This window comes from Pongo abelii, chromosome 8 (genome assembly GCF_028885655.2).
Source record: "Pongo abelii isolate AG06213 chromosome 8, NHGRI_mPonAbe1-v2.0_pri, whole genome shotgun sequence".
NCBI classification, from domain to species: Eukaryota; Metazoa; Chordata; class Mammalia; order Primates; family Hominidae; genus Pongo; species Pongo abelii.
In genome coordinates this window covers 110,366,685-110,388,403 of record NC_071993.2, presented here as the reverse complement: position 1 = coordinate 110,388,403, position 21,719 = coordinate 110,366,685, and the positions used below count along the sequence as shown (strand labels likewise).

Genomic DNA, 21,719 nt, shown 5'->3' with positions numbered 1-21,719 from the left:
TTTTAACCACAGGTACTTTTTAAAATTTTTTTCAAAATTGGATCTATACTACTCATACAACTTTTAAAATCACCTTTTGCTGTTAAAACGTATCTTATTCTCCCACGTTAAATATTCTTCTAAACTACTTTAAATTATAAAAACAAAAAAACTACTACTACCAAAGGAAAAAAAAAATCAAACTATATGGAAGACTATGAAGTAAAAACTAAAAGTTGCCTTCTTCTCCACCTGCTCCTTCTCTAATTTCAGTTCAGCCACTGAGAGTTTCTTACTTTCCTTCCATAACACTTTTTTTGTTTGTTTGTTTGAGATGGAGTCTCTCTCTGTTGCCTAGGCTGGAGTGCAGTGGCACAATCTCAGCTCACTGCAACCTCGGCCTCCCGGGTTCAAGCAATTCTCCTGCCTCACCTTCCTGAGTAGCTGGGACTACAGGCATGCGCCACCACGGCTGGCTAATTTTTTTATTTTTAGTAGAGACAGGGTTTCACCATGTTGGCCAGGCTGGTCTTGAACTCCTGACCTTAAGCGATCCGCCCACCTCGCCTCCTAAAGTGTTGGGATTACAAGCGTGAGCCACCGCACCTGGCCTCCATAACACTTTTCATTATTCCTCTCCTCTCCTCTCTGCACACCTGTATGCATGCAGTCCTAGGACCTCCCTGTAGCTAGCTATGATACTGGACAGCAAATGGACCACAACTGGAATCAAGAAAATACAGGCTCAACATTTCTTACTGCCTGATTTGAGAAATATGTTCCAGCTTTCTTGGGATCCAGGTGCATAAAGTCAACCACGCCCGTGAAGAATGTGAGGAAGTTTAGTGTAAGGCCAAATGGAGTCACCTAGAAATAAACAGAACAAGTTATGAAAAAAAGTTCTTTGAAAGAACCAGGAATGTGAGACACTGCTCACAGTGTCATATGCTCACTCAATGCCATATTATCCCTAACTGTGTATCTCTCCTCTCCCAGCTAACTCTTATCAATCTTTTCTTCCTATAAAACTAACTGGCAGAACAATTACTGCATTGGCTGTTTCCTTCCTTAGTAGGCTCACCTCCCTTCCAGCTAAGAGAGGACATCAATCCTCCCACTCTCTGGGAGTCCTCCACAGGATGGAAGGAGTTTTGTACATGTATCCTTGGGGAACTGCCAGACTGACAACTGGAATAGATTGTTACTAACTTAGATATTTGCCCAGTATAGGAAGGTAAAACTCAAATGCTTGCAAAAGGGAGATACTGACCACAAGCAAGCCAAGTCACCCTTACAGAGTCACCAAAAATCGAAAAGTGACAATCCCCTCAAAAGATAGTGGTAAGGGAGATGAATGAAATCAGAGAACTAAGTCCTCTCTCTTACCTCCCCCAAAAATACGAAACCTATTCTCTGGGAAAACTGTTACCAGACTCAAAAAACAGGAAAAGTGCAAATTCTGAAAATGTCAATTAAATTCTAAATATCATGTAAATATTCTCACGTCAATTAAATTCTAAATATCATGTAAATACCCAGCCCCTTTCTCGTACTCATTCTCGGGTAGCCAGGCTTAGACCCTCATGGGTGGAGATTGCCAGATCCTTTCTAGACAAATCTAACATGCCAGAGAAGACCTATAACAATCACATTAGGAGGGTGCCCAAATTAAATCTGCTAGTCCTGTTCCTGACAGAAAAGTTAAACAGTCAACAAGAAGGCAGGCGCAGTGGCTCATGCCTACAATCCTAGCACTCTGGGAGGCTGAAGCAGGTGGATCACCTGAGCTCAGGAGTTTGAGACCAACCTGGCCAACACAGTGAAACCCTGTCTCTACAAAAACAAAAATTAGCCAGGCGTGGTGGTGGGTCCCTGTAGTCCCAGCTACTCGGGAGGCTAACGCAGGAGAATCACTTGAACCTGGATGGAGGAGGTTGCAATGAGCCAAGATCATGCCACTGCACTCCAGCCTGGGTGACAGAGCAAGACTCTGTCTCAAAAATAAATAAATCAATAATTATAAAAATTATAAAAACTTTAAAAAGTCAACAATCCCACACAGGCACACAGACTTGCTCACAGTTTTTTAGTACCTCACTCATAATATGGCTATCTAAACAAAAACTTCCTAGAGAATTGGAAGTTAAAGTTGAGAGGCTCTCCCAGGATGCTTCTGGATAATGTGCCACACTAAAACGAGGGAGTAAACCCAAAAAGAAGAATACATGGGACCAAAGAAGGCTCCAATACAGACAGAGGAGACAGAAGAAGGGAAGTCCTAGGATACCGGCTATGCAGGAGCCCTACAGAGCAACTAGTTCATCCTAGAGCACAAGGACATTAAAAAGGGTTCTAGGTGGGAAGAAAAAGAAACTAGTAGTTTACTTAAAGGGTTTGAAAGCATGCAGAATTGTAGTGAGTGGAAAATAAGTTGAAGGTATAGGAAAAAATACTGATGGAAGAGAATTTCACAAATGACAAAAACAAAGCTGACTGCCAACTCCAAGGGAAAAAAGCTGTTCAAGGTCATAGTAGGCCAGGTGTGGTGGCTCACACCTGTAATCACAGCATTTTGGGAGGCCCAGGCAGGCAGATCACTTAAGGTCAGGAGTTTGACAAAAGCCTGTCCAACATGGTGAAACCATCTCTACGAAAAATACAAAAACCAGCTGGGTGTGGTGGTGCATGCCTGTAGTCCCAGCTACTTGGGAGGTTGAGGCAGGGGGATCGCTTGAACCCTGGAGGCAGAGGTTGCAGTGACCCAAGATCATGCCACTGCATGCCAGCCTGGGCAACAGGGCGAGCCTCCGTCTCAAAAAAAAAAAAAAGAAAGTCATGCTAGTATGCTGGGCGAGGTCACTCATGCCTGTAATCCCAGCACTTTGGGAGGCCAGGGTGGGAGGATCACTTGAGCTCAGGAGTTCAACACTAGCCTGGGCAACATAATGAGACTTCATCTCTATTAAATATATATATATGTATTTTTGTTGTTTTTTTTTTTTTTTTTTGAGACGGACTCTCACACAGTTGCCCAGGCTGGAGTGCAGTGGCACAATCTCGGCTCACTGCAAGCTCCACCTCCTGGGTTCATGCCATTCTCCTGCCTCAGCCTCCCGAGTAGCTGGGACTACAGGCGCCCGCCACCACGCCCAGCTAATTTTTTGTATATGTAGTAGAGACAGGGTTTCACCATGTTAGACAGGATAGTCTCAATCTCCTGACCTCATGATCAGCCCGCCTCGGCCTCCAAAGTGCTGGGAAAATATATATTTTTTTTAATTAAAAAAAGAGAGATCCAAATCTTTTCTACCTTGATGAAAAGTTAAAACTCAATGCCTAAGATTGAAAAATCAAGAGATACCAGCAGAAGCTTATCACTCAAAAATATGGAGAGAAATTTCAAAAGATAAGCTAAAAGAGTTAAAGATGGGGGTTATGATGGATAAGTTCTTCATTATAAACCTTTTAATTCCATTTGACCTTTTAGATCAGCACTGTCCAACAGAAATACAATGCCAGTCACACATGTAATTTTAAGTTTTCTAGCAGTCACATTTTAGAAACTACAAAGAAACAAAAGACTGTTTAGTATAGTTTTTTAACCTAATATATCCAAAATATTATCATTTCAACATATGGCACTGGCCACATTTGAAGTGCTCAATGGGCATAAGTGACTACTGACTACCTTTATCAGACAGTAGTTTTAGACTTTATGCATTTAATATTTTGAAAAGAATTATTTTTATTTTAAAAAGTAGTAGTAGCAATGAACAGCTTACCTTCTGTACCTGAGCTTTGACCACCAGTCCTGGTAGCAAGTTATTAAGGTTCCAGCTCTGCTCTTCAGTAGCAATGGCAGTAGAAACCTCTGAGTGACCAATAGACAGACTAACAACTCCTCCGTTGCCTTTCACCTTTTCAACGATGCAGTTCAGGTACTGACCCACCTTTAGTTTAGCACCTGTAAGCCCAGACCCAGACCCCAAAAGGAAAAATGTCTCTGTGAGAAGGACTTTTAACGTGGGCCCAAGTAATACCTGAAAAGACCCATGGCCTACCTGCCCAGTTAGCATCAATTACTCCCCACATTCCCAATCTCTAAGGGGCCAACTACAAGAAGGAAATGAAGTTATCCTAATTGATCTGGAATTCAGTTACCACACAAAAATACACAAGCCAGGAGACTGCTGGTTCAGAAGCCATGGGGGCCCAAATTGCAGTGGAATCTTCCAGGTTAGAAAAACTGACACTGTTCCATCAGACCTTAGTGAGACCCTGCCACTAGCTGGCCCTTCATACATCTTTCCTTTCCTATTAACTAGGATTAAGTGCTGGTTTTACCAAAGCCACAGCACCTTCAGGGTCACCATTCTGTCATGTTACTCATCAAAATGGCACTTAAATATAATCCCCACAGGTATCACCTCACCACCATGTACTGGCCCCTTTTCTTGCCCTCACCTTTGTTCTTCTGTCTGATGTACTCCTGGGCTTTCAGCAGTGGCAGAAAAGCTCTGGTCCCATCAACACCAATGTCCACTAGGTAGCCATGGTCTTCCAGGCTGGATATGGTACCTGTAAGTAGCTGGGGAAGAGAAAGTAGTCCCAAAAGTTCCAATTCAAAGGTAATGGGACACACACAAAACATCCAAACTTGAATGTTAGTGCCACTAAGCTCACACTCTGCCACTATCCCACCCCCACATTAAACTTTAAGCCACAATCCCACTAGACGGCAGACATCAAATTCAATACTCCCAGGCTTGAAGGAGCTGACGGTTGCCAGACAATGAGGAATGTTTAACACAGCTGAACGATGGAACAATATAGAAGAGTCTCTTGCCTCGAGTGGTTTCAAAAGATAGCAGACTTTCAGCCGGGCACGGTGGCTCACACCTGTAATCCCAGCATTTTGGAAGGCCGAGGCAGGCAGATCACTTGAGGTCAGGAGTTTGAGACCAGCCTGGCCAACATGGTGAAATCCCATCTCTATTAAAAATACAAAAATTAGCCGGGCATGGCACCTGTAATCCCTGCTTCAGGAGGTTGAGGCAGAAGAATTGCTTAAACTCAGGAGGCGGAGGTTGCAGTGAGAAGAGATCATGCCACTCCACTCCAGCCTGGGCAACAGAGTGAGACTATCTTTTAAAAAAAAAGATAGCAGACTTTTACATTATGCGAAGAGAGATGAACTGCTAGACCCTGTAAGGGCACTCCTAGAGCCAGGACTATTGAGAGAATCCTTCTAACTGTCATAGTATGTCTTTTCTGAGCACTTCCAAGACATTAAAAAAATACTGCTGGCAGGGCGTGGTGGCTCATGCCTGTAATCCCAGCACTTTGGGAGGCCAAGGCGGGTGGATCACCTGAGGTCAGGAGTTCGAAACCAGTCTGGACAACATGGTGAAACCACGTCTCTCCTAAAAATAAAAAAATTAGCCGGGCACGGTGGTATGCGCCTGTAATCCCAGCTACTGGAGAGGCTGAGGCAGGAGAACTGCTTGAACCTGGGAGGTGGAGGTTGCAGTGAGCCAGGATCACTGCACTCCAGCCTGGGCAACAAAGCAAGACTCCATCTCAAAAAAAAAGAAAAAAAAAAATATTGCCAATCTCCTTTATGTTACATGGGAAGCAGTGTGACTCTGAAACTTACTAGCTATCTGGTCTTTGGTAAGTCACTTAAACCTTTCTGAGTCCATTTTTTCAAACGTATAAGGAATAATATCAACCTGCCTCACAGGGTTGCTGTGAGAATTTCATCAAAGTGCCCAAAACTTCACCTGTCATATAGTAGGCTCTTGACACTTTTCAGCTTCCTGCAACTTAACTTACTTTTATTCCTTTTTTTTTTTTTTGAGACGGAGTCTCACTCTGTTACCCAGGCTGGAGTGCAATGGCACGATCTTGGCTCACCGCAACCTCCGCCTCCTGGGTTCAAGTGATTCTCCTGCCTCAACCTCCTGAGTAGCTGGGATTACAGGAGCCCGCCAAAATGCCCAGCTAATTTTTGTATTTTTAGTAGAGACGGGGTTTCACCATGTTGGTCAGGCTGGTGTCAAACTCCTGACCTTGTGATCCACCTGCCTCGGCCTCCCAAAGTGCTGGGATTACAGGCGTGAGCCACCATGCCCAGCCGCTTTTTATTCCCTTTTTATCCAACTAAATCCTACCAAACTTTCTAGGCCTTTCCTAAATCCTACTGCTTCTAACCAACATTGCAAAGATCATATTGATCTCCGTCCTCTTAATTACAAGAGCACTTATATTATCTATATAAGTGTAAATGTACTCTTTTGTACCTACTAGACTTGGAGGCTCTGAGCCAGGACTAACATCTTCTGAATCTCCACAGGACTGAACACAAAGTAGTAAGATATCCAATACAGATGACAGACTAACTTAGCTGACTACCTCGTCACCTGCTCTCAGAGAGCAGCTTTCAAGCATTCTACACAAATGCCAGAAGCCTTTGTAAAAGACCAAATCTGTGAGGAAATTTCAGTACGTAAGGCACTATGAGGAACTCCTTCTCACCATCACCAAGTCCCCTGCTAAGGCTTCCTGGAGGCATTTTTCTTTGCCACCAGTGAAATTTGGACTTGCTTAGCAGAGCACAGTGGCTCATGCCTGTAATTCCAGCACTTTGGGAGGCCGAGGTGGGCGGATCACCTGAGGTCGGGAGTTGGGAGACCAGCCTGACCAACATGGAGAAACCCAGTCTCTACTAAAAATATAAAATTACCTGGGCTTGGTGATGCATGCCTGTAATCCCAGCTACTCAGGAGACTGAGGCAGGAGAATTGCTTGAACCCAGGAGGTGGAAGCTATGGTGAGCCGAGATCACACCATTGATCTCTAGCCTGGGCAACAACAGCGAAACTCTGACTCAAAAAAATCAAAAAAAAAAAAAAAAGAAATTTGGACTTGCTTTCTCTTTTCTCTTCTCCAATGTAATGATTAGGTTCAAGTCTTCAATGTCCATTAAGTACCCAAAGAACCCAAGAGACCTTCCTTCCAGAAAAAGAAACACTCCAATGTGTAACAGTTGAGCTGAAAGTAAAAGGTGGCCTAGCCACGCTCCCTCAGAGGCAGGGAAAAGGCACATTGCCACTCTTCCTCCCCGACCCTAGATACCTACCATGCCAGGCTTCAGGGCCTCAGCACTCAGCACTCTGTTGACATTTTTGGGGTTCAGAGACAGCTTGACACTCTTCTTACCCCTGTCTGTGATGCCCAGACTGCTCACCACACATCTTACCAGCATTCCAGGTGAGAAAAGTTCAGGCAAGTGAAGTAGGTCCTGCATAACACAAATGAGAAAGACCTGATACACACCCTTCTCCTGAACCAAAAATCCATTACCCAGCTTTGGCTCAGTAACTTCTCATCCTCAGACCCCAAAGAACCCAAAAGGTGGGTGAGGAATAACCCCCCATCCATAAAGGAAGTTGGGTCTGTGGCCTAGCCACAGTCTTGAATTTCAGCATAAGGCCTTCAAATATTTCCACATAACTGGCATGTAAAATGACTTGTCAAAAGAGTTGTCTACACTTTCTGCCTCTACTTCATCTCTTACTCATTCTTCAGCTCACTGCAATCTGCTTTCTACTCCTCTCACTCCACCACTTTATCTCCCCATAGAACCACCAATGAGTTCCATATTGTTAAATCCAGTGGTCAGTCTTGCAGTCTATCTCCTACATGACCATTAAAAAGCACTTGAGGGTCGGGCATGGTGGCTCATGCCTGTAATCCCAGCACTTTGGGAGGCTGAGGCAGGCAGATCACCTGAGGTCAGGAGTTTGAGACCAGCCTGGCTAACATGGTAAAACCCTGTCTCTACTAAAAATACAAAAATTAGCTGGGTGTGGTGACATCTGCCTGTAATCCCAGCTACTCAGGAGGCTGAGGCAGGAGAATTGCTTGAACCTGGGAGCTGGAGGTTGCAGTGAGCTGAGATCGTGTCACTGCACTCCAGCCTGGGTGAAAGAGTGAGACTCCATCTCAAAAACAAACAAACAACAACAAAAAAAACAAAAAAAAATCATAGGTCAGCCATGATGGCTCACACCTATGATCCCAACACTCTGTGAGGCCGAGGCAGGTGGATCATTTGAGGTCAAGAGTTAGAGACCAGCCTGGCCAACATGGTGAAGCCCTGTTTCTACTGAAAATACAAAAATTAGCTGGGTGTGGTGGCTGGCACCTGTAATCCCAGCTACTGGGGAGGCTGAGGCAGGAGAATCGCTTGAACCCAGGAGATGGAGGTTTCAGTGAGCTGAGATCATGCCACTGCACTCCAGTCTGGGCAACAGAGTGAGACTCTGTCTCAAAAACTGAAAAACCATGATCATCTCTCCCAATCCAGGTCCCCTTCAGGGTTTCCTATCTCAGGATGTCATGACCAAGCATCAAATCATGCAAAACAGAAACCTAGAACTCAGCCCTGATACCTCTATCTGCCCCACCATTCATATTGAATCTATCACCAAGCAATGACTTTGCCTCCTCAGTCCTCAGGAAATCCTGAACCCAGGTCACCATCAATCTCAGGGCATGAACGACTACAAGAGCCTCCTAACTTGTCTCTAAGCAACTTCTCATGCCTCTTCAATCTACACGCTATGCTGTACCCCAAAGAGAACATTTCAAGGACTTCCCATTGATTCTAGAATTTAAAAACAATCCTTAAAATGATCTACAAGGCTGTATATGCCCTGGCCCCCATTCAGGCTCTCCTGCCCATCTCACATCACACTCTCCCTTGTTCTCCTTACCCAACCATACTAGCCTTCTCTCTGTTATATATCACATTGCCTCTGCCTGAACGCCTTTCCTTCTTTATCTAGGGAACCCTCATTATTTAGATCTCAGCTTAAGCATCCCTTCCTCAACAGTCTTCCAGGCTCCCAGACTTAGTCAAAAATTCCTTTATAATAAACTCTCACGGGACCTTGTACCTTCCCTTCTTAGCACCTGGCAAAGTTGTAATTTTAAATCTATTTGTGTTCCACTTATTTTCAATAACAGGCTTCAGTCGGATTTCCCTTACCTTCAGAGGTTGTTCTTGTGTCACCTGCTCATTCAGCTTTTTGGTGTAGGCATCACAGATTTCAGTGACTTGCACAAACCCCTGGAGGCCATTGGGGAGACTAATCACCAGTTCCAGTTCATTCACCTCTTTCACGCAACCCAAAATCCGCATTCCCTCACACAGGGACTAGAAGAGAAAAAGTGAAATGTGTACAATAAGGACGGGAACAACAATAGGGAAGGTTGGAAGGTCTGGCTTCTAGTCTCGATTTAAAAGCTATAAGGCCGAGCACAGTGGCTTACGCCCTATAATTCCAATACTTTAAGTGGCCAAGGCAGGAGGACTTCCTGAGCTCAGGAGTTTGAGACCAGCCTGGGCAACGTAGTTTCTCCAAAAAAAAAGATTAGCCAGGCATAGTGGTACACGCCTGTAGTCGCAGGTACTCGGAGGTGAGTGGATCGCTTGAGCCAGGAGGTTGAGTCTGCAGTGAGCTGTGATCACACCACTGCACTCCAGCCTTGGCAACAAAGTGACACCCTATCTCAAAAAATAAAGATAAAAAATAAGCCGGGTACAGTGGCTCACGCCTGTAATCCCAGCACTTTGGGAGGCCGAGGCGGGTGGCTCACCTAAGGTCAGGAGTTCGAGAGCAGCCTGGCCAACACGGCAAAACCCCATCTCTACTAAAAATACAAAAATTAGCCAGGCATGGTGGCTGGCCTGTAATTCTAGCTACTAGGGAGGCTGAGGCAGGAGAATCACTTGAACCTGGGAGGCGGAGGTTGCAATGAACTGAGATCATGCCACTGCACTCCAGCCTGGGCAACAAGAGTGAAACTCTGTCTCGAAAATAAAAAAAAATAAATAAATAAAAAATTAAAACCTACAGGAATTTTATAAATGAAAAGAAATACACATGTGTATGTATCAGTGAACTTCTCAAATATCTGACTGAGCACTGTAAAAGGTCTAGATTATACGATAGTGTTAACAGCACTGGGATACTGGAGGACACCTTTGCCTTTTACATTATTCTGAGCAACGCCAACTCAAATGCCTGGCAGACAACACAATGAAGGAAGCCAGCTAGTGGAGACAATGGCAGTCTGGAGTGACCATGCCAGGTCTAAAGGGCACAACCACTACTCAGCTCCTTGTCATTACAAACATGAGGGAATACGGGCCTTGTGCTATTGGTACTTTCAAATTTTTACAAGAAGCCAGAAATCACATTTTCATGTAAAAAAAAATTTTAGTTTTCGGCCAGGTGCAGTGGCTCGCGCCTGTAATCCCAGCACTTTGGGAGGCGGAGGCGGGCGGATTACGAGGTCAGGAGATTGAGACCATCCTGGCTAACATGGTGAAACCCCGTCTCTACCAAAAATACAAAAACTTAGCTGGGCGTGGTGGCGGGCGCCTGTAGTCCCAGCTACTCAGGAGGCTGAGGCAGGAGAATGGCGAGAACCCGGGAGGCGGAGCTTGCAGTGAGTAGAGCAGAGATGGCACCACTGCACTCCAGCCTGGGCAACTGTGCGAGACTCCGTCTCAAAAAAAAAAAAATTTTAGTTTTCTAATGTGGGCACCAAGTCTAACAATTTTTTTTAAAGTATCATATAGAACAAAATACTGACTCTGAATCTAGCCAAATCTGAATGTTCCCCTTCAAAGTTATTTAACTTCTTTTCTTTTTTACAACTAACATATATTGGTGTTATCATCTAAAAATGTAAGGCAGGCTGGCCGCCGTGGCTCACGCCTGTAATTCCAGCACTTTGGGAGGCCGAGGCGGGCGGATCACGAGGTCAGGAGTTCCAGACCAGCCTGACCAACATGGTGAAACCCCGTCTCTATTAAAAATACAAAAATTAGCCAGGCGTGGTGGGACACCTGTAATCCCAGCTACTCAGGAGGCTGAGGCAGGAGAATCGCTTGAACCCGGGAGGCAGAGGTTGCAGTGAGCCGAGATCACACCACTGCACTCCAGCCTGGGCAACAGAGCAAGATTCTGTCTCAAAATAAATAAATAAATAAAATTAAATTAAAATTAAAAAATAAAAAATTAAGATGTAAGGAACACAGACCACTTCAATTCTTGGAAATGGGTTCCACATCTATGAAATGAATGGGTAAGATTAGAATGACTGCTAAAGTTACTGTCCGTTCTAACCTCTGAATATATCAGAACTCAAGTCCTGTGACGACACAAACAAGCCCATGGCAGCTTTAAAGGAAAAAAAGGGGGCAGGCACGGTGGGTAGCTCACGTCTATAATCCCAACACTTTGGGAGGCTGAGGCAGGAGGATTGCTTGAGCACAGGAGTTTGAGACCAACCTGGGCAAAATAGCAAGATCCAAGCCCTACAAAAGATTTAAAATTAGCTGGGCATGGTGACACACACCTTTAGTAGTCCCAGTTGCTCAGGAGAAGCTGAGGCAGGAAGACTGCTTGAGCCCAGGAGTTCAAGACTAAAGTGAGTTATGATCATGCCTGCATTCCAGCCTGAGCAAGAGTCAGGCCTGTCTCTGGAAAATAATAAACAAATACAAAGAAAAAAAACATTCCTGGCATCGGTTAGCAATGGAAGGAAATCATGCTCACTCCATAGCATAAATTCCAAGCATCTCTACACACACACGCATGAAATATAATATATTAAGGGGAAAATGGAATTAAGGGAAAAAAGATGGAAAGAAGAAAGAAAGAACATACACAAACTTAAGCAACCAAGGTCAATTGTTTAAATGAAAACCAACTTTAACAAACCTCAACACTAAGGATTTCAAACTTCTCTCTTGCGGACTTGCTGCTTTCTCTCTTTTCGATTTTCAACTTTTTTGTTTTTGCTGGCCCCTTCTGGTTCTTTTTTCTTTTGGTGGATCCCTCTTCAGTAGAAATCTAGAAGCGGGTAGGGGGAACCCACAAAGACCCAAAAGAATAAGAAGCAATCTGACTTTTCCCTCCTATTTTAGGTCATCACTCACCTTGCTTTGTTACTCCTTCACTCCACCCTACCCCATCCCACTCCCAATTGTTCCTTTAATTCTTGCTTAAAAAAAAAAAAAAAAAAGGGGGCCACCAATGCTCCCTCTGCCCAAGGTCTGAGAAGCCTCCTTCATGTTCCCAAAGTCTCTTCTCTCTTGTGTTCTTCCTCTCTTGACTGGGATGAACACTGGGGTTCCTCAGTTTGAGAAGCAATGTAGAATAGTGCATGAAAATGGACACCACGGTTACACAGACCCAAGTTAAATTCTCATCTTTTCCACCATAACAAGCTATGTGGTTTCAGCTAAATTATATAAAATCCAGGCACAGCGGCTCATGCCTGTAATCCCAGCACTTTGGGAGGCCAAGGCGGGCAGATCACTTGAGATTAGGAGTTCAAGACCAGCCTGGCCAACAGGCTGTATTTTTTTTCCACTAAAAATACAAAAAAATTTAGCCGAGCATGGCAGCACACACCTATAGTCCCAGGTACTCGGGAGGCTGATACAGGAGAATCGCTTGAACCAGGAAGTGGAGGTTGCAGTGAGCTGAGATCACAACACTGCACTCCAGCCTGGGTGACAGAGCAAGACACTGTTCCTCATCATGGAACTGCAATCACTGCTTCATAGTACAGTTGAAAAGATTACATAATATAGACCTAAAGCCACACACTCAAATGTTAGTTCCCTTTCCCAAAGCATTTGGAGCACAGCCTAGTCTAGGTGAGACTGTGAAGTCTAATGCAAATTCTGACCATTACATGTGGCAAGGAATCCCTGTAAAAATGCAATGATCAGTCAGGCACAGTGGAACATGCCTGTTGTTCCAGCTACTCAGGAGGCTAAGGAGGGAGGATCGACTGAGCCCAGGAGTTTAAGTCCAGCCTGAGTAACAGAGTGAAACATCCATCTCTCCCCATTGCTTGAAAAAACAACAACAAAAATATCAAAAACATCAGCTGGGTGCAGTGGCTCACACCTGTCATCCCGGCACTTTGGGAGGTCAAGGTGGGCAGATCATCTGAGGTCAGGGGTTTCAGACCAGCCTGGCCAACATGGTGAGACCCCATCTCTAACAAAAATACAAAAATTAGTCAGGTATGGTAGCAGGCACCTGTAACCCCAGCTACTCACGCCACTGCACTTCAGCATGGGCAACAGAGTAAGACTCCGTCTCAAAAAAAAAACAAAAAACTGTTTCCTCTCCATCCTTAATCAACATGGCACATGGCAAAGAGTGTCTAAGAACAAGGAACAGCACTTTATTCATTTTGTTTGTGTGTTTTTTGAGACAGAGTCTCACTCTGTCGCCCAGGCAGGAGAGCAGTGGCACAATATTGGGTCACTGCAACCTCTGCCTTCTTGGTTCAAGCAATTCTCATGCCTCAGCCTCCCAAGTAGCTAGGACTACAGGTGTACCACCATGCCCAGCTAGTTTTGGTATTAGTATAGATGGGGTTTCACCATGTTGGCCAGGCTGGTCTTCAATTCCTAGCCTCAAGTGATCCGCCTGCCTCGGCTTCCCAAACTGCTGGGATTACAGGCATGACAACAGTACTTTAATACTAAATGCCAAGCTTCAAAAGATACAGCCTTGTGGTGGTATGTCCTCTCTAAATGAGTTAAATTTATAGAAGTAGACTTCAACGCAAAAAAAATCTGGAAAAATAACACATTCTCAAATAAGGCTCATTTTTCACAAGACACTAGAGTAAAAGTTTCCAGCGAGTGTCACCAAACAAGCATACTACTTACATCAAATAAGTTGTCTTGTTCAACTGACTGCTGGAAAGCTTTCTCTGGTTTGTGGATCTTTCTTGTACCTCCTCGGGGGAAGCTTTCTTCCAGGTTTGCCATGTTTGGGTCTCCTAAAAACAATGCAAAGGATAATGGTGACATGTTGTCTTGGTAGCAGATTTCAGAAAGGTGTTATCAACGGGCAAGAGACAGAATGTTCCAGCAATATGCTAGACAACATTCAGGACTACAACATAGATGGTTTAGATGTCAGGCCCGGAATAATCCATACTTCATCTTTCCAAAGGTCTCTGCTTCAAAACCACAAGTCCACCCACCTTCTTCCAGAAAAAGAAGTTATAGATTCAATGTAGCAAATACTAACTAAGCAGCTACAGTTAAGTCAGAGATACACTGTAGCTCTATAGATGAATATATAATCCTCTGCCTTCAAAGAACATGCACTTTTTGGAAGACAAAACAATTATGCAAGTAACTTAAAATGCAAATCAGATTATAAATGATCACAAAGATGTAGGAAGGGACAAGGCAGTGTAGGAAGGGATAAGTAAAGGAGGCAAGCTTCATAAAGAAGATCTTTTTTAGCTGAAGGGTAAAAGATGAACAGAAGCTTGACAGGTAGAAAAAGAATGTGAGAAAAGACATGGATGGGAAAAGCCTATTATTTCAATAAACACCAGCAATTTCCCTATCAAACAACTGCTCAAAGGCTTGCTGTTGTCTCTGAAGAATTATTCAACTAGACCACTGGGAAATTAAAGCATAAAAATTGAAGTTAAATTTTAAAGGAGGCCAGGTACCATGGCTCACACCTGTAATGCCAGCACTTCGGGAGCCCGAGGCGGGTGGATCATCTGAGGTCAGGAGTTCGATACCAACATAGACAACATGGTGAAACCCCGTCTCTACCAAAAATGCAAAAATTAGCCGGGCCTGGTGGCATGCGCCTAGTCCCAGCTACTCAGGAGGCTGAAGCAGGAGAATTGCTTGAGGCCGGGAGGCGGAGGTTGCAGTGAGCTGAGATCATGCCACTGCACTCCAACCTGGGGGACAAAGTGAGACTCTGTCTCAAAAACATTAAAGGAGAGAAGTTGGGCTTTTTTGTGGAAGACCTTGAATTAGATATGGGTAGTTTGCTTTGGGAAGTCAGAGACTTTTAAGCAGGGAAAGCGAGAGAACGGTAAGCAATAAAAATATACTGCAGGCTACAGATTGGACATGAAGAGAGACAGTACTGAAGGCAAGTAAATTCGGTAGAAGGATTCAAATGCACTGTTTCCTGTTATCTCAGTGACAGAAGAAAAAAAAAAAAGGATTCAAATACAGTACAGCAGAGAAACCATGAGAACCAGAACTGGGTATAAGTGAAAACAGAAGACAGGAGAGGTTAGTTCTGACAGACACTTGGCAATAAGACTCTAGAAGGGCTTTAGACTAGAGAAGTGATGACCGAGTGGGGCCAAGGATATGGAATCAGGGATGGGTATATGATTCAAAGAAACAGGAAAGTTTGGGGGGGTCTAGTTTGCTGATAATTTCACCCTTAATTTCCTTTCAAACAAGGGGAAACTGAGGCTCCGAAAAGTAAGGCGATCCAGGGGCACAGAAGATACTTAGGCTACTTTCCGAACACAAAGCCTGGGGTTACAGGGGCTGCTAGAACACAGCCGGCTTCGAAGCGGGGCTAAGGTGGCCGAACCACACTCATCTAGCGTGTGCCTGGCAGGGAACCAGGCCTGGGACAGACCTGGCAGCCATGAGGTTTCCTCCTTTTTCGCCTCTGCCTTTACTCACCAGCGTCGCGGCGTCAGCACCCAGCTACCACTAAGCTCGCGCCGCGGTACTCACACACGCGGAGAAAAGGATACCCACAGTCCACTGCAATTCTTCCGGAAGTGTGGGCGGGCTCAACACCCTACTTCCGTTGCGGTGTTGCGGGGCTAACCTAGAGACAGGAATCGGAAGGGCGGGACTTGGAGCCATAGCCAATCGTCGCATTAGGCCGAATCGCGAGGGCCGGCTAAACGCGTGCGGGGGAGGTGGCTTCTTCCGGCCGGGCCGAGAGGTGGTTTCGTTCGTTGAAGGACACAAGCTGCGGAATTTGCGGCTTTGGCAGGTGGGTGAAGAGGGGAGGCCGGGCTTGGGCCTCGCGCCTGCACGTTGCAGGACCGCCCGCCGTTTCTGGCCGAGGAGCAACTCGAGGTCTTAGCTTTGGAGGAGAGAAGGGGTGGGGAATAGGAAAGGAGCTAGAAAAAACGAGGGGCGCAAGGTGGCGGCCAGCGAGTGAGAAGCCTCGAGGTGAGGCGGATAGGTGCGCCCAAGGGCTCCCACAGTTTCCGAAGACCCTTAGATTGCATTCGCCAGTGGAGAAAAATGAGGCCCTCCGCGAAGCGTCCTCCGAGGTCACCCAGTGACGTAATATTGGACGAGGACTAGGGCTTCTGATCCCCATCACTGGCCGAATTAACCTCTTTTCTTCTGTATGTCCATAGCTATTTGTTCCCACCGAGCTGTGCTTAGGAAGCTGGCCAGCCGGGCCTGTTTTAGGTGCGCTGCAGCCTTTTTCAAAGCGAGTGAATGTGGCCCGGCCCCTACAGTTCGCCAGGCTCGCTGTAAAAGGGTTAGATTTCAGTCTGTAGACGATCAGTGGGAAGGCCTTTCCTAGGAGGTAGTCAGAACAGAGAGCTGTAAACTCCTTGAATGCAAGAGGTTTGCTTCTGTTACCTGAGTGGTTCTCACTCATCTTTGCCTTCCTTACCTCGTGATCTCACCATTCCAGGTAGGTGTTAAGTTAGAAAGGAAAATAGCAATATCGAGGAACAGAGAAAGTAACAAGAGCTACTGGTCACTTTGGACCTTTAATGAAGTGCCCATCTCACAGGTGGAGAGAGGCACGGAAGGATTAGTTACATTTAAGAGCAGTTAGTGGCCGGGCGCGGTGGCTCACGCCTGTAATCCCGGCACTTTGGGAGGCCGAGGCGGGTAGATCACCTGAGGTCCAGAGTTTGAGACCAGCCTGAGTAATACTGAGTAATATGGTGAAACCCCGTCCCTACCAACAATACAAAAATTAGCCGGGCGTGGTGGCGCGCGCCTGTAGTTCCAGCTACTCGGGAGGCTGAGGCAGGAGAATCGCTTGACCCCGGGAAGCGGAGATTGCAGTGAGCTGAGATCGCGCCACTGCATTCCAGCCTGGACGACAGAGCGAGACCTTGTCTCAAGAAGGGCAGTTAGCAGCTTAATTAAAACATACCACCATTTAACAACATTAAATCACAAGTAGGAGTCTTACAAAGAGCACTGTAAACACAAGGGTTCCTTTATCTTTGCCCTAAAGTAACCTGCACCGTGCTGAAGAGTGCAGAACCAAATTTTTCGACCTTACTCCATTATCTCACCAGCAACGATCCCGTTCCCAATTTGGCCCTCCATTTGAGCCTCTCAAGAGTCCTCCTCCTTTAAGACCCAGACTAACTTGAGTGATTGATTTCAGTTCTTGAACCTTGCACTTCCCTGCAGTCAGAAATAGTCTTCTGTGGGATATCACAAAACATCAGCCTTCCTTCCATATTGTGTGTAAATTAAAGGGAAATTTAAAGCGCCATAGTATTGTTGGGCGTATCCTCCTAAAAAGTTTAGTTAGATGTAATGTAGTGGGGGTTTTCAGTTAATGGTCAAAGTGAAGCCCTTATTTTCTGTAGCGTCTCTCTTAAAAACCTACTTCAAACCCTAAGAAATGTATCATGAAATGAATGGAGCTGGTGGGAGGGGGGCGGGGGGAAGTATGTCTTTAGTAAGTTTAGTAAAGTAGAACAGTTGATAGCTACATTATAAAGTTGCTTTTATCGCTTCTGTTGGCTAAGATCAAGTGTATAAAGTTACTTTTAATGGAGATTTTCTTACTTGGGCTAGACTGGCCAAGGTCTCTGAAGAGGCCTAAGGAAGTTTGGATTTCCTTCATTGCTCCAAGAACCTTCTTGAAACTTGAAAATTAAGGTCATTTTTCTCAAATATTTATTGCCAATTCTTTACACGAGAATGCCTCTGAAAGCCTTTGAATGGGGGAGTTCCAGTTTCCATAGCAATGACTCCCTGACAGATATCTCCCTCTTCCATTTCATCAAGACCCAGCTGAGTCACTGTCACTGCCTACCAATCTCGACCGGACCTCGACCGGCTCGTCTGTGTTGCCAATCGACTCGGCGTGGCGTCGGTCGTGGTAGATAGGCGGTCATGCATACGAATTTTCAGCTCTTGTTCTGGTGACCTTTTGAATACGTCTTGTCTATAAAAGAAATTCATGCCTTTGTAAAATACACAGGTACTATAGATTAAGCTGCCTTTGCTATATATTCTTCCAGAGTTTTTTTAATACACTTACTATGTTTCTATTTCATTTACTGCAGTGTTTTTCAAACTTTAGCATGCTTTAGAATTATCTAGAAGCCTTATTAAAATAGATTCCTGGACCCAGAGTTTCTGATTCAATAGGTAGGGCCTAAGAATTTGCACTAACAAGTTTCCAGTGATGCTAATGCTGCTGGTCTAGGGACAAGACTCAGAACCATTGACGTGCTTTATAAAATCCAGAAATAGGATTTTTTCTTACAAAATTGAACGTTACTTGGGACATCTTCCAATGTCAGTACACAAAGATCTGTGCATATTGTGTGTCGTTTAATGGAAACCATCATTTTTTAATCAGTCTTCTATAGATGGACTTTTAAGATTTTCATAAACAGTATTTCATTGACCATCTTTGAACCAACCACACACTGTGTTTCCACTTTGTAATATTTCAATAAGGGTAAATTCCTGGAGGAAAAAACCAGCTAGATGAAAGGGTATACTCATTTTATAATTCGATAGATACTGCCAAATTGCACTTTCTGAAGGTTGTACCAGTTTATTTTTTATTTACTTTTTTTTTTTTTTTTTGAGACGGCGTCTCACTCTGTCGCCCAGGCTGGAGTGCAGTGGCGCAATCTAGGCTCACTGCAAGCTCCGCCTCCCAGGTTCATGCCATTCTCCTGCCTCAGCCTCCCGAGTAGCTGGGACTACAGGCGCCCACCACCACGCCCGGCTAATTTTTTGTATTTTTAGTAGAGACGGGGTTTCACCGTGTTAGCCAGGATGGTCTCGATCTCCTGACCTCGTATCCACCCGCCTTGGCCTCCCAAAGTGCTGGGATTACAGGCATGAGCCACCGTGCCAGGCTGGTTTTACCAGTTTATACTCCAAGCAACAGAGAGAGAATTCTTAGTTTTCTCACATACTTAATACTACTACTTACCATAATTTTATTTTTGCTTGTTTGATGATTAAATATTGATCTCATTTTACATTTCTTTGACCAATAGGTTGGTTATCCTTTTATGGTTTTTTTTGGTTTTTGGCTTTTTTTCTTAATATTTTCCCTTCCCTGAGATGACTTAAATATTTCCCCATGTTTTCTTCCAGGACTTTTTGGTTTCACTATTTATATTTAAATCTTTTATCTATTTTGGTGGTGGTGCAAGGATTCCAGCTTCCTTACTACCACCAGTAGCTATTATTAACTCCATTTAATAAATTATCCCTTCTCCCTTCTCCAGTGGAGGTCCTAAATTACTTATAACAAGAAAAATTGTAAAAGTGGGGGTTGTAATTGAGCTGTTTAATTGATGGTCACCCGTTGAATGTTTGAAAAATACCAGCTCCAATTTTTGAGTAGCCTTAAAATGGATTAATTCAATGGACTGTGGTGTGATGGAGCCAGGAATGAAAATATTGAGCTGTATTGGGTCAGAGAATGAACTTAGCAGGGGCTATTGTGTGATTTGATGTATTCTGAGGTGTTCATGAAATAGCAATCAAGGTAAAATCCTACTTCCAAAAGCTTTTCTTATCGGGAAGGCTTTTTCCACCATCTTTGCTACTACTGTGTTGGGTGAGATATAGATAAAAATTTACAGTATTTATATACAGTGACCTTGAGTTTTTAGACTAAAACAAGACAAAATTTATTTACTTTTAAATTACATCCAAACCAATTTATTGTTGCTTTCTTTCTTTTTTTAAAAGATTGAAATCATGGCAGGCCCAGAAAATGATGCGCAATACCAGTTCACTGGTATTAAAAAATATTTCAACTCTTATACTATCACAGGTAGACTGAACGTAAGTATTGATAACTTTAAGCAGTTATATTTTAAAATAATATAGATGAAACAAGAAGTCTTGTTTACTTTTTTCTTTCTTTCTCAGTGTGTACTGGCCACCTATGGAAGCATTGCTTTGATTGTCTTATATTTCAAGTTAAGGTCCAAAAAAACTCCAGCTGTGAAAGCAACATAAATGGTAAGAAGTTGACATTTAGACCTTTATAACTTAGCCATTTTGATGTTAGGATTTTTCCCTAACATTTAGTATAAAAATAAACCATTGTCATTTTGCAAAATTTATAGCATACAAGAAAAAAAAAAACAGAGGCCTAGTGTAGTGGCTCATACCTGTAATCCCAGCACTTTGGCAGGCCAAGGCGGGCAGATGACTTGAGCCCAGGAGTTCAAGACCAGCCTGGGCAACATTATGAAACCCCATCTCTACCAAAATACAAAAATTAGCCAGGGTAGAACTGCTTAAGTCCAGGAGGCAAACGTTGCAGTGAGCCGAGATCACGCCACTGCATTCCAGCTTGGGCGAAAGAGCAAAACCCTGTCTCAAAAAAAAGAAAAAGAGGCTGGGTGCAGTGGCTTGTGCCTGTAATCCCAGCACAATGGGAGGCTGAGGCAGGCAGATCACCTGAGGTCAGGAGTTTGAGACCAGCCTGGCCAACATGGTGAAACCCCGTCTCTACTAAAAATACGAAAGTTAGCCAGGTGTGGTGGCAGGCGCCTATAATCCCAGCTACTCGGGAGGCTGAGGCAGGAGAATAGCTTGAGCCCAAGAGGCAGAGGTTGCAGTGAGCTGAGATCACGCCATTGCACTCCAGCCTGGGGGACACGAGCGAGACTTCGTCTCAAAAAAAAAAAGCGAGAAAAATATTGCCCATATCCCAAGACCCTAACAATTTTTGTTACATGTATTTTGTTTGGTTTCCAGTGACTATGATCATGTCTGTAATTTCGTCTTATACCAAATATATCTTTAATTTGAATGCATGTCTGTTTATAAATATATGAACTATTTCAGAAAGGAACTCTCGCTCCCATTAGAATTAGTAATACTACAATGAATGCTTTTGAGCATGAAGCCTTGTCTGTATCTAGGATTGTCATCTTAGGCAAAAGTGCTTTCCCAATTACGGGGTGCCCAGCTTTGTAAATGGGTGTGTCTTTTGCCCAGCCAATGTGAAATGTAAGTATCTGGTTTTTGCTAATTTGATGAGTAAAAAAAATTGTGTTTCTTGCTTTCTGAAGGACATGTTTTTCTGTGTGTTTACTATTTGCATTTTTCTTGAAAATACAATTCATCCTATACATGTTTTTATTTATCAATTGGGTGACTTGGAAGCTCTTTATGTAATCATTAACCAACCTTTTATATCAGTTGCAAATATTTCTTTTTCTAGTTTCCAATTTTTATGTAATTCTATCTTTTCCTTAAATCCCCATAGGTTTTTCTTCTTATAATCCACCAACCCCCATTTGTCCATCCTTTAAATATCTGTTGTGTTGGCAATGGGTGATATGTGGAAAGCCCAAATGCCACATCTTCATCTGCTGTAGCTCTCCTTCACAGACTTTTTTTTTTTTCTTGAGATGGAGTTTCACTCTTGTTGCCCAGGCTGGAGTGCGATGGCATGATCTTGGCTCACTGCAACCTCTGCCTCCCGGTTCAAACGATTCTCCTGCCTCAAGCTGAGTAGCTGGGATTACAGGCACACACCACCACGCATGGCTAATTTTTTTGTATTTTTAGTAGAGACGGGGTTTCACCATGTTGGTCAGGCTGGTCTCATACTCCTGACCTCAGGTGA

The 21,719-nt window shown here is 44.1% G+C and overlaps 2 protein-coding genes across 10 annotated transcripts in view; one reads left to right on the top strand and one right to left on the bottom strand.

The window, feature by feature from the left end:
* Positions 1-15,680, bottom strand: part of PDCD11 (programmed cell death 11) — a 50,602-nt gene extending 34,922 nt beyond the window's left edge. For 4 of the 7 annotated variants that reach the window (XM_024253554.3, XM_024253555.3, XM_063727725.1 and 1 more), the window contains exons 1-8: positions 15,554-15,680; positions 13,757-13,869; positions 11,781-11,912; positions 9,035-9,202; positions 7,121-7,282; positions 4,444-4,567; positions 3,762-3,943; positions 739-846 (exon numbers count right to left, since the gene is read on the bottom strand). In XM_024253554.3, the coding sequence (XP_024109322.1) occupies positions 739-846; positions 3,762-3,943; positions 4,444-4,567; positions 7,121-7,282; positions 9,035-9,202; positions 11,781-11,912; positions 13,757-13,858 (978 nt within the window). In that variant the 5' untranslated portion in view covers positions 13,859-13,869; positions 15,554-15,680. The remainder of the gene's footprint in view (positions 1-738; positions 847-3,761; positions 3,944-4,443; positions 4,568-7,120; positions 7,283-9,034; positions 9,203-11,780; positions 11,913-13,756; positions 13,870-15,553) is intronic. The other 3 variants (XM_024253556.3, XM_024253557.3, XM_063727727.1) reach the window with 1 other exon arrangement.
* A 1-nt stretch (position 15,681) lies between these two features.
* ATP5MK (ATP synthase membrane subunit k) overlaps positions 15,682-21,719 on the top strand; it is a 7,552-nt gene continuing 1,514 nt past the window's right edge. The window contains exons 1-3 of one of the 3 annotated variants that reach the window (XM_002821117.6): positions 15,682-15,875; positions 19,823-19,918; positions 20,006-20,098. In XM_002821117.6, the coding sequence (XP_002821163.3) occupies positions 19,832-19,918; positions 20,006-20,095 (177 nt within the window). In that variant the 5' untranslated portion in view covers positions 15,682-15,875; positions 19,823-19,831 and the 3' untranslated portion in view covers positions 20,096-20,098. Of the gene's footprint in view, positions 16,539-17,854; positions 18,081-19,822; positions 19,919-20,005; positions 20,099-21,719 lie in introns of those variants that run through there. The other 2 variants (XM_054522792.2, XM_054522791.2) reach the window with 2 other exon arrangements.